General features: G+C 39.1%; 1 protein-coding gene across 3 annotated transcripts in view; it reads left to right on the top strand.

Annotated features, from left to right (window-relative positions):
• Nucleotides 1-12,206, top strand: part of LOC108752432 (optomotor-blind protein-like) — a 95,869-nt gene that overhangs the window by 1,383 nt on the left and 82,280 nt on the right. For all 3 annotated transcript variants that reach the window (XR_001939557.1, XM_018493239.1, XM_018493238.1), the window contains exon 2: nucleotides 8,060-8,375. Coding sequence is in view for 2 of the 3 variants with exons in the window: in XM_018493239.1 (XP_018348741.1) it covers nucleotides 8,060-8,375 (316 nt within the window). In the remaining variant the exon portion in view is untranslated. The remainder of the gene's footprint in view (nucleotides 1-8,059; nucleotides 8,376-12,206) is intronic.

Raw genomic sequence — 12,206 nt, 5'->3', positions numbered from 1 at the left:
CGCGCGGATCTAGTCGTCTAATCCTCCGACGACTGACCTCTGAAAAAACTGTCTTTCCGTCGAGGTTCTTGCAATTTAATTAATACGCCAACAAGTTTTACGAGCCGTACAATAACCGTATGAGCCAAACGAACTTGTTGCGTGCCAACGGTAATGCTGACGGTATTTATTTAGGCTATAGTCCGCGGGAGACGGTAGTTACCGGCGCGGGTATTAGGCAGTTTACTTTTCCGATTTTTACATTGCGGACATATCATTTTCTACTTTTTACAGTCTGTTTCTTTCGGTGACAAGTCCGAGTCCACGTAACGTTACAGATAGAACGGCGAAAGTCGCCGGTCTCGCGTTTTCTCATCAGTTGGAAATCGACGTAATAATCGGCTGGAATTTCGAGAAGAGATTCGCGGTGCGGACGCGTCTCGTTGTTCTGGCGCGATGCCATTGTCGCCGCCGGAAACGCGCACGTTTTTCGGAAGGACACATTTCGTGACCGGCTGGTGGTCTCTCTCGTTTGTCACTCGTGTCGTCTCGTCTCGTTTCGTCTCGTCAGCCTTACGCAATATCCTGATCGCGTACAAACTTGGCGTGCGACGTCAAAGTCAAAGCGCGCGACGCGATGGCTGCACGGGGGAAAAAAACGGCGTATGAAATACTGCGCGTTTCGTCCGCCCCGTCGCGTACCAAGAGAGGCGCGTTTTCTCGCGATCTCTTTCTCTTTTTTGTTCCTCCTCGCGCGATACCGCGCAATAATTAGACACATCTCGCGAATGGCGGCCATTGTTAATTCGCGCGTCGATAAAGCGACGTAGCCCGCCGCTATTGATATTAAATGCCGCTAATTAAAGACGGTTTATTACCTTGTTCGCCGAGTCGTTTGATGCCATTATAAAGATTGGCGCTAATGTCGCGACGTTTGATTGTGCCCAACCAATCGGCTGCTAATTGTTTTCTCAATATTTATTCCACGCCTGAGAGAGGAAAGGGAGAAAAATGTCGCCGAAAGTGTTGTCAATGGCTCTCGACGTTTCGCTTATCTGTTATTCTTCGATGGAGGATGGTTTCGCGAGAGAAATTCATCGGAGTCGAATCGCGACTATAATGACCCGATCCGTCACAATTCGCGTCATAATGAGATTATCCTGAGGGTGTGACAATATTTGCAGAATAGTTGGCGAATATCTTGCGAGGATGAAATATCTCGTTGGTGAAATATCTCGAGATTACATGTATAACACGTTTCCCGCCTTGTGCATTCTCAATCGAAAGATTAATTGCGACTTTTTGAGTCATGAAACATGTTTCTGTTAAAGATAAATCTTTTCTAACTAATTTATTAGTTTATAATGCGGATAGGTATCTAACTTCTTTTCGCGGGAAACTAAAGCTTATATATATTAAAGTATAATGAATTTCGACACAGCTCAGAAGACGGTCTTGGCGTCTAATAATATTTTTGTGTGTAAATTTTGTAATTTTCAGTTTAAACAAATTGCGCGCCGATAATGTATTTTGTTCCTCTCAAAAAAAAAAAAAGAAAAAAAAACCGAGTAGCGTTTCTCTCGGAAGATACATCATTACATTAATCATGGAAATGTGATTCGTATCGATATACGCGAGCTGATGTGAAAAAGAATTCGGACTGCACGATTATCAGTGATCGCAACAGCAACGTTAACATCATCAAAAGAATCGGAAGAATTTTATTTTTTCAGGCGCGATTAGTCTTAGATGCACAAAGCAGAGACAACAGAAATAGAGAATCCCAGATTTCAATCTATTAGAAACTATGTATTTCTACATGGAAATACATAGAAATACATTTCTACACAGAAATACAGACTTCAATGTATCTAAACCGGGTAGTTTCAGATACATTGAAATCTGTTATTCCCCGTTTCTTCATCGCCTGTGCTCTTCCGTTGTGTTTCAGTCGACAAAAATTGCGGATCGGTGCAGTACATAGTCAGCCACACATTATAATTTAGGCAGTGATAATGTAATCGATCTAGCATATCTCCGGCGTTAAATAAGCAGGGGCGGACGTGGATTCGCAACTCGATTCTTCGACATTACTTTCAGAACGTATTGTCTCGTATGCATTTCCACCGACGCGACGGAATGGAAATTTCAATTCGCACATACGAATATGCAATGATGCAAGACGTTTCGTGAAAAAAAAAAAAAAAAAGTGTTCGAGAACGCGACGGCGCAATATGTGCGCGAGCGAAATGCGTCAGCGTTTCGGTAACGATAAAATAATATATCCGCAATATCGCAAAATTTTTTCAGACTTTTCTGGAATTATGTAATATCGACACGCGTGAGAGCAAATGAAAAACGGTTTAGGGGAAAAAAAAAAAAATAGGACACAAAAGCATCTTTTTATCATTCGTTTTTACTTTGCGACAGTAATAACAGCGGGATGCAGTGCTGTCTGCAAATGTCGTGCCAGGTGCGTGAAAAAAAAAAAAAAAGGAAAGGAAGAATCGGAAGAACGATTTCCAGACCCGACAACGTGCTCATCGCTCGTCCTCGTCTTATCTGACATCGCATTATTACGCGCGTCCACCTCATCCGCTACAACTAGTTATTCCCTTCGTTAGGCTAAATGATGAATTAATTCCCGACGTCGGTAGACACGCGCGTTACCGTGTGTTGCCGCTAGACAATTTAACTCCTGCTGACATACAACTCTTTCACTTGTTGTAATAACGTATCGCGTTCCGATATAGTAGATTGAAAATTTTCCGGGGGAAAAATTAACCGATTAAAAAAAAACACATTTTGAAACGGTCAAATACTTTTTTTTTTTATCTAAAACTACGAAAACACATTTCAATTACATTTTCTTCCAAATTAAACGGAGAGAAATCTTCGAGGTGTGGAAAACGCAGAGTCTTTTTAATTTGAAACTCTTGGAAGGAGGCACTGTGCTTCGTTTTGCATCCTTCATTTGTAATCGCGACGCGCAGCCCGTTTGTTGGCGTCGCCGACATTCTCGCGGTTCATCGCGACATCCGATCGTCGAGCCAGGACAGGGCAATGGCGATCTGTCATCTGTTATTGTGCCTCTTTCTCGTCATTTTTCGAAACGCGGTGGCGGCGGCTCGTCCTTCTTCCTCTTTTCTACAGTCAGTCGGGCTCGTGGCCAACTGACCATAAGGTAGTGGCGATTAATCTTGCCAAGGGCATGCCCGACGTTTCTTGCATTCGAAATTCGGGACGCACGCGTGTACATGCGTGCGTAACCCGTGTACTCCGAAGAGAAAACGACAGCAACGGAGTTGGCGAGAGAGAGAGAGAGAGAGAGAGAGAGAGAGAGAGAGAGAGTGAGGCGGGAAGAGCAAAGAAAAAAGGAACTGGATATGCAAAAAAGAAAGTGAAGCATTTTATTTGGATGTGTGTGTGTGTGTGTATGTCGAATATACAACGCGGCGACAATTTATAAGACGAAACGTGAAAAACGCCTTGTAAACGCGTTCGATTTCAAGATCGTATTCTAAAGGCCGAAAGAAAATGTATTAATTTTTATCGTTAAATTAATTCTAGTTCCACTTTGCGGAACGATAATAATCCCATTCCGTAGGCGACTGATCGCATTAATCTGTCGTTCATTTCAGTTAAGTGGACACGTAAAAAGACTACAGTGGCGAACAGTGGCAAAATCGCTGCTCGTGAAAACGATGGAAAATTCGAATGTGATCGCGGTACGATTAAATGTGCGGGGCATTGTTGTGTCTTGCTGTTAGCAATTGTATTAAGGTATTGTGCGGCGCAGAAATCACGTTCGGTAAATCGAAAATCCGCGTTCTGCGTTTTATCGAGGCTTTATACGCCTGCTGCTTGTTTATAATTTTCAATAATGTATTACTTGCGCAGAGAATAGGCTACGCACAACCGTTGATAAATTGGCCGCAATGAAGCAATGTATTTTCACTGCTTGATAACGGTCCTTCCAATCGTGGGAGAGTTATTAAATTCGCCGCGTATTTGTGACGCGTAACAAAGCGTGTACCTTCTGCGATCAAAGTTCCATGTCGCGCGTAATTAATATGCCAAAAAAAGTCGTTACCGCAAAACGCGAAATTGTCCCGAAATCGTACTTGAACGATTCAGATACAGCTTTTCCCAACAAGCTTTATCCCCGAAATCACACGGAAGTTTCTCTCAATATCTTTAACGTCTTCAATGTCTTTAGTCTCCGTCTTATATTAAGCACAATAAGTGTGATTTCGCGCATGTCGCAAGAACTGTAGATATGTATCCCCAAGGTTGCACACTTTGCGCTAATTAATGTTTCCGTTTTCATTAAAATAGAAATAGGGCTTGGCGAATACCCGAGACAGGAAGAATGTTACTTACGTTGGAATCACCAGTAATATAATGAATATGCAATCCGACGCGGTCGAGGAGCGACACGAAAATTAGTAAAAGAGCAAAAATAAATGGAAATTAAATGAAGAGCGGCTTAATCCGCGCCGTCATCTCGACAGGAACCTCGCACTTGCGTCACACAACACTCAGAAGTTTCATCTCCTTTGATAAGAAATAATGCGGCTCGACGTTACATAAATGCCGCGTTGCGGGCGACAGTTACTTTTTTCTTTCTCCTCTCTCTCTCTCTCTCTCTCTCTCTCTCTCTCTCTCTCTCTCTCTCTCTCTCTCTCGATTAGCGATACCACAATCATTATAAACAATCGTATTATTCCGCTCACATTTTTTACCAGACTTTTACTCATTGCGCGTGGATTCAACTGAAAAATATAACGCCCTATTAAAAAACGCGGCGGTTAAAGAACATCGTGTCGCACCGAAGCGCGTATATTTCCGTTGCCGGTCCGCGAATAAAAATCAAAATACATCGAGTGCACGCGGGTAAGTGTTCGATAAAATTCGATTCGGCTGCGTCAGATGTATCTGGGATGTACGTTTGATAAACGAACGGAATACCAAACATCACGGTTCACTAGCGCTTTCGTTCAGTTAATATGCTACGAATTTCGGCGAATTTATAGCCGTTTCCTGAATGCATTAACGCGTAAAAATATCCCCTATTTCGCGCGATCAATCTCCCGTTCATTCGCGAAAGTCCGGCATGACACGACCGATGTGTCACACCATGATATGTTTATAATCGTTGCCACATGCTCGAGTATGAATTACATTTGCGCATTGCGCATTACATCTTGATCGAGACATCGGCAAACCGGCGGGCGGTTGTGTTTCCAATATTTTATATATATATATATATACATATATATATTAACGACAAAAAAGAGATGGCAAGAAACCGCGCCTGGAATGAGCAATCTCGCAAATCTGTTATAAGATCGCGCGGTATATCATTATCGACTTAGTGCCCATAACTTTACTCTAGTATTATATCCACATCGCTTGTCTTTACACAAACGCAAATACACGTTACGCTTAACGCGCAAACAACAAATACGGTTGCGAACAAATTCCTCCGTCCGTGCGTCGCCTAATTATTCATCTCCTGCACACTGTGCGCATCTTACGATTGCAGAATGTAACTTAAATTACGACACCGCGTGTGGACAGTTTCGTATATAAAAGCCAGCCTGATTTATCGACGAGACGTCGATTACGATAAAAAAGCGTACACGTGGATGCAAAATCGTGCGAAACTAAAAGCTATGTATCGTTACATTTTAGAATTTTATTGCATTACAAAAGGTAACATATATATATATATATTTAACGCGCGTATAAATTAATGTTATCACTGTAATTTGAGATATACGTACAATATATTCGTTGTATGCGTTGTTGTCGTGAGAGCGCGATTCGTAAAAATGTTATATAATACGTTTATTTTCGCACTTTTGTCTGTTGTGATTGTCGGCTAAAGTTATTAACGATTGCAACACCTTCTGTATAAAAAAAAAATGTGAAAAATTCAATAATTTCACAGATATAGGTATTACATATAATTATGAATGAATGTTATATCAATAAATTAGGATATATGAAACAGAGGTATAGATAATGGTATGGATAATGTAACAAAATATTTCAAATGTTAAGGATGTCTTATTTTTCCAATGTTGGTCTTCATTTCGTTTCGCAATTATGTTATATTTATCTTCATAACGCGTTACGAGAAATCAGATCAATTATTACACGTAGAGTGTATTGCTTAAAGTATTTTCTAAAATGACACCAACAAAATTTTTGCGATTTTTTTTGCGAATTTTGAATGAACCATCAAAGATAGATCGAATGAGCAAATAGATCTTTTTGACGCGTCTACGTCAACAAATAGGAATTTTTGCAATACCGTTTATCGAGATATGGTGAACGCTAACGTTACGTTATCTTCTTATTAGCAAGTAATTAAGAAAAAGATAACGTGACTTTAGCGTTCGCCGTATTTGAATCCACGTTATTGTAAAAACTCCCTAATACCTATCATCCGTTAACGCACAATAATATTTGACAAGAAGAATGAACGTTAATCATATACATATGACTATCATATACAGACTGAATTACGGACTCGTTCAGTTATTATAATTATTATCATTATTCGTTTTGAGAAGAAAGCATTGCGTGATAAATACACGAAGGTAAAGCACATTGCTAGTTATATGTGAATCATTACTTCAATCGACACGATGTCTTATCGTGAGAGATTATACGATAGGAACAGTATTGTATTGTACAGTAGCGATTATATTTTCTTTTACATGTTTAGTAACAAAATAATTAATATGCATAAGAGAAAACGAGATCAAAGATTATTGAAGATAATAGTTATCGAGCTCAGGATTGACTTACAGAGATCTGCCGCGGTAACAATCATGAAGTCATTACGCGGTAACAGGTTTTTCGCATTTTTTCCGTTTACAGATGGTAATTGATTGAAAGGAAATACTGGGAGCTGCCGTATCTACATCGTTAACTATTAACTGCATCATTACTCATAACATTTATGGACGGTGATTTACATTAATCATTTTCGCTAACTTGACATTATAGCAAAACGGTAGTGTTATCTAGACGGACTAATCCGACTAATGCAATTTCTCACGAAATGATCCACATCGACACACAACGCGTGAAATAAGGCTCATTTTTATATGTCTGCGTATGATTTTAAGTCATATTTATTAGCCGGGAAATCGTCGCAACTTTGCCCGATATCGCTGAATCGTTTTATCACATTAAACTTTGCGATTTCATTTTAAGTAAGCAAACAGGATTCCGCCACATAATACATTTCCACCATATTTGTATAAAGTTAAATTCTCTCGTAGGAAATGTAATTATATTCCTCTATCTTATTAATTTGCAACACTGTTGCTATATTTGAAAATATGCAATATTCTATTACTATAAAGGAGATGATGTACAATATGTAGATTGCTTTATTGATTCATGAATAGGTCTATTCTTGAAGATGCGTCTTTCGAGAATAAAGTGTATATAAATATTCGTGTCCGCTCGCAATTTCCGCAAAACATCCTTTTTAAGACACCGTAATAGGAATAGAGAGGAGAAGAGGAGACGATGAAGTTTCAGACCTTCCTCCTCCCCTCTCCGGAGCAGAGTCAGGCGAAGAGAAAAAGGTGGTCATCGGGGAGGAGAATCCACAACTTTCCTCCGGGGGTTGCTATCGTGAATTGCCAGGTGATTCACCCTCGCGAAACTTAAAGCAGCTGTCTTTTACTTGTTATTTCATTCGCTGATTTTCAGCCCACTCGCTGGATCGACAGCTCGCATCTTGCGTTTATATGAAATAGCGAGAGAGAGAGAGAGAGAGAGAGACTAGATGTTGCCCATCATACGCGTGCACTGATACCGATTTTCAATTACCAACCCTGATTATAGCCCTCTATTAAATGAATTCTACCGAAAAATAGCTGCTAGATGTCTTCATTAATTTTCCTTTTTTTGTTTTTGGTCCTACTTTCTTACTATCACGCAATAATAATCTGTTATATAAAGAATCTGTAATAAAAAAACAAGCAGGTACTGATATTATTATTTTTTTTTTGTTTCAAACTAAATCGCACAACGTTCGCTAAAATTTCAGGCCTAGGTCTGGGCCCGCATACGCCGGAAGAAGTTCTGGCGGCGGCCGCAGCGGCGTTACATCATCATCATCAAGGTCCCGGCGGTCCTACGATGAGGCCTCTGAGGCCGCCGCTACCGCCGGGCATGCTCCACGCATCACCGCATCCTTTGGCCACGCATCATCCCCTCACGGCGCCGCATCATCCCCTCGTACCTCCTCATCATCCGGAAGAGGACGGTGTCGTCGACGACCCCAAAGTCACGCTCGAGGGCAAAGAGCTCTGGGAGAAATTTCATAAGCTCGGGACAGAAATGGTCATCACGAAGAGCGGCCGGTAAGTGTCAACGTCATCTTCGACATCGTTATCATGATTACGATCCTTTGTTACTAATTGAGCGATCGTTGGCTCTCCCAAGACGAAAGCAATCAGAATGCCATCTACCAAGTTTCATCGCACGCGCGCGTCTACATGAATTTGTAATGTTTAACCGACATCAAACGACCGAGGCTATCAGACTTTTAGTCTATTTATGATATCTTGCTGATTGCGCGACACGTTATCGAAAATTGCGGTTTCGTTTGGAACGTTTTGACAGAAATATAATCGACGTATGAGCCGCGCATATTTGCGTCAAACGACAACTGCCAACTTGTGATACTTAACACTATATTTTTCTCTCTCGATATGTGACAAAACTTATTTTTACTATTACTTTACTATCGCCAGAGATACTAGAAAATAATCTAAAGTGCATGTATAATTTTCATATCTTTAATCATTCTTCTTTCCATTATTTGAAAATGTTTTTCACGTTTAAGTGTGATTAATTTGTCAGCGCGAAAATCCTTTTTCTTTTTTAATGAATTTAAATTAAACATATTTCTGTGGACAACTTTATGCTGAAGGTAATGCACTGTAAAAGCTACGGCACACAAAAATCTTGAGCAGTAAGACGTAAACAGTAAGGAAATCAACATATTGAACTTGCTACTGCTTACTATGACCTTACATTCAAGAAAAAGTTTTGTTGATATGTTAAAATAATCAAATTTTTTAGGACGACAAAAAGTTGAGGTTGGTCATATATCGACAAAACTTTTTTTCTGAGTGTAGTCTTTGTGTGATTGGTCAATATTCGCTTACTGTTTACGTTTTTTTTACTGCTTCAGTTTTTTTGATCATCATGATCTTAGATGTTAAAGACAATGATAACCTAATCTCTTGAATTACATAAATTTTGTTATTTTCAACTTTTATGTGCATCAAAATGCAAATCAATTTATTTCTGATTGCATTGCTTATTAATTTCAAAATAAACAACATGACGATATCCATATTAATACTAGAAGTAACCAACCTTTCTTATTAAAAAGATCAAGCAAATAAATTACAATGAAAATAAAAAACGTGCTGAAAAATATTTGAAAAACCAAATATTTTATTAATATAAAGCCATGAAAGGTCAAAAAATTTTAGAATCCTATCTTTTATACACAAAAAAATGTAATATTAATTTAAAAAATAGAAACGATTAATAAAATGACTTTTCGATACTTTTAGTTAACGTATGGTACTTGACAAATAATAAACTAAATTTGAGTAAAACTTCATATATCTTTTAAATTATATTGTTCAAGTCCATTATTTTAATTAATATATTGAGTAGAAGCAGTAACGATCTAGAAATGATCAAAAACTCAAATTGAATATAATTTAACATTATGAATTTAACAGTGTATAATGGCAGTATTGTAAAAAGTATTAAGTTTATACAGCATGTTCCAAAATTCGCACCTTAAAATACTATAGTAAGAAAGTTCTCGAAAAATTAAGTAAAAAGGTAAATTTTTATTTCAAGCAGTAGTTTTTCGGATAGGATAGAGCAGGGTTTTTTCATCGATTTCTCACGATAATATTTATATTTCTGAACAGACTATTTAAAAGTTGTACCCTCAAGGAACACTTATGATTATACAGTCTAATTATAAGCATGTCACTGTAAAGGGATATTGTTTGCTATCGTAAATTTTCGTATCGTATTACTTAAAAATTGAAACTGACGGAATAACTCCACTCTACACCTCAATAAAGGTTCAAATATGGCTAATTACAGACGGTTGCCTGTGTGTATATTAGTGAACGCACTTCAGCATGAATATGCTACCGTACGCGCGACTCATGGACAAGTGGCCATAACGTAATCTGTGATTAGTTATATTAAAACCCTTGTAACTCTGTAAAACTATTGTTTAAAATAAAAATTTACAAAAACTGTTTTTACATAATTTTTCGACAACTTTTATGCTACGGTATTTTTAATCAACAATTTTGGGACAATTTTGTAAAAAATATTTTCGAAGACTAGTTACATATAAATTTTTGCTCTTGTAGAGATATATGTACACACACACACTCATACACGCACGCACACACACATAAAAAAACTTGACAACTTTATTTGAGAGATGTGGCCGCGAGTAAAGTACTCTCGAACGAACCTGATACCTTAAATGAACATGAGAAAAAGATCTCATGCGGGTTGTCTCAATTTGCTCATTGATGTTCGCGAACACACAATGCAGAGTTTTTAATTCTCTTGGCAAATTAAATTGAACAGAGAGAGAGACGTTTGAAATGTTGTTATTAAAAGGAATGACAATTAATTAATTAAGATCACATAGGAAGATATTGAAAAGAATTATCTCTGTCGCAAATTCGATTTATTCTGAGTTTTTTCTGGCACAATAGAAAGAAAGAAAGTAAAAACTTATAATAGGCGACATATCGATTTTATCTTTAGGTCCTGCGAGAAGAAAGCGTACGCTACAGACAAGCAATTTTATTACATGCGAATTTCTCTCTCTCTCTCTCTCTCTCTCTCTCGGGGAGCATTTACTTCTCGTTATTGCGTGCACATATCACGCACGTATAACGCACACGTGTCCGCACGTATAACGATCCCGTGATCCCCGTGCACGTGCACGGGGGTTGCATCGCACGGCACTTTCCCGACGATGTGTAGCGCAACGGTAAGAAGATATCACTGCGAAGTTGTTGAGAGCGTGTACGCTCTCCCTTCGTCGTCAAGCAATTGAAACTTGTCACTCCCACCACCCTCGATCATCCTTTTGTGCCCTCCCTTCCCCCCCCTCCCCCTCTCTTTCTCTTTCTTGCCCTTCAATTTTTGCTTTCTCCTTTTCTCGAAGCGTGAACTTATCTACCTCACTCTATTCCACGAAGTCATGATCGCTCGGTAGTAGTATTGTCGTGCTGGCAAAGAAAATAGCGCGCTTGATGTGGAAGGCGGCGAACGAGCAAAGAAGAGAGAGAGAGAGAGAGAGAGAGAGAGAGAGAAACGATGAAGAGCCAAGCTCTGTTTCACGATGATAGATCGAGCTGCGAACGGGCAGGTATATCGAGTCTGAATGAAGACGACGCGACGGCAAACTATAATAGCCGAGACTAGAGCACGCGCCCGCGCGACGAAAGGGTGAGCATACACGCTTACATATTTCATGTGCGATGTATACAGGTGCTAAAGCGCGCGCGGGCGCGCGTGTACGTGGATTACGACTATACCGATGTGAAAACGTCGAAAGCGCCCTTCGCGAACGCGTGTATCGGCCGGATTAAATCTTCCTCTCGCTCTTTTCCTTCGGTCTTCGCACCTTAACGCGCTTTCCTCGCTTCTCGCGCGAACGCGCACGTTTGCTCTTTTAATCTTTCAATTCGCGTCATTAGAGTCCCGCAACGACGGAAGGATCGTTTTAAGGGAGTGACGCTGTGAGAATCAATGGCTTAGATAAAATCAGCGATTAATCAGCAACGTGATCCTTAAATTTTCACTCGAGAAGATATACTCATATAGAAACGAAAGGTAGGAAACACAAGAAAAATTGTTTTAAAATTTGAGAATCAAACTAATGTTGTATTTATCAATCACATGTGTTACATTTAGCTGTTCGTCGTAATCGATCATTATTTAATGAATAATCACAGGTTTATAAATCATTGATTGTTTATCGATTTATATTAAATTTTTACAAGGATTTGTACAGTCTTCAGATATTTTTTACTTTATGAAACGCTGATTTATAAATTACTTCGGTAACTTTGGATTGACGAGATAGTAGATTTGAATCATTCATTTGTTTATTTGAATGA

This window comes from Trachymyrmex septentrionalis, unplaced genomic scaffold (assembly GCF_001594115.1).
Source record: "Trachymyrmex septentrionalis isolate Tsep2-gDNA-1 unplaced genomic scaffold, Tsep1.0 scaffold60, whole genome shotgun sequence".
NCBI lineage: Eukaryota > Metazoa > Arthropoda > Insecta > Hymenoptera > Formicidae > Trachymyrmex > Trachymyrmex septentrionalis.
This window is presented reverse-complemented; position numbering and strand designations above follow the sequence as displayed.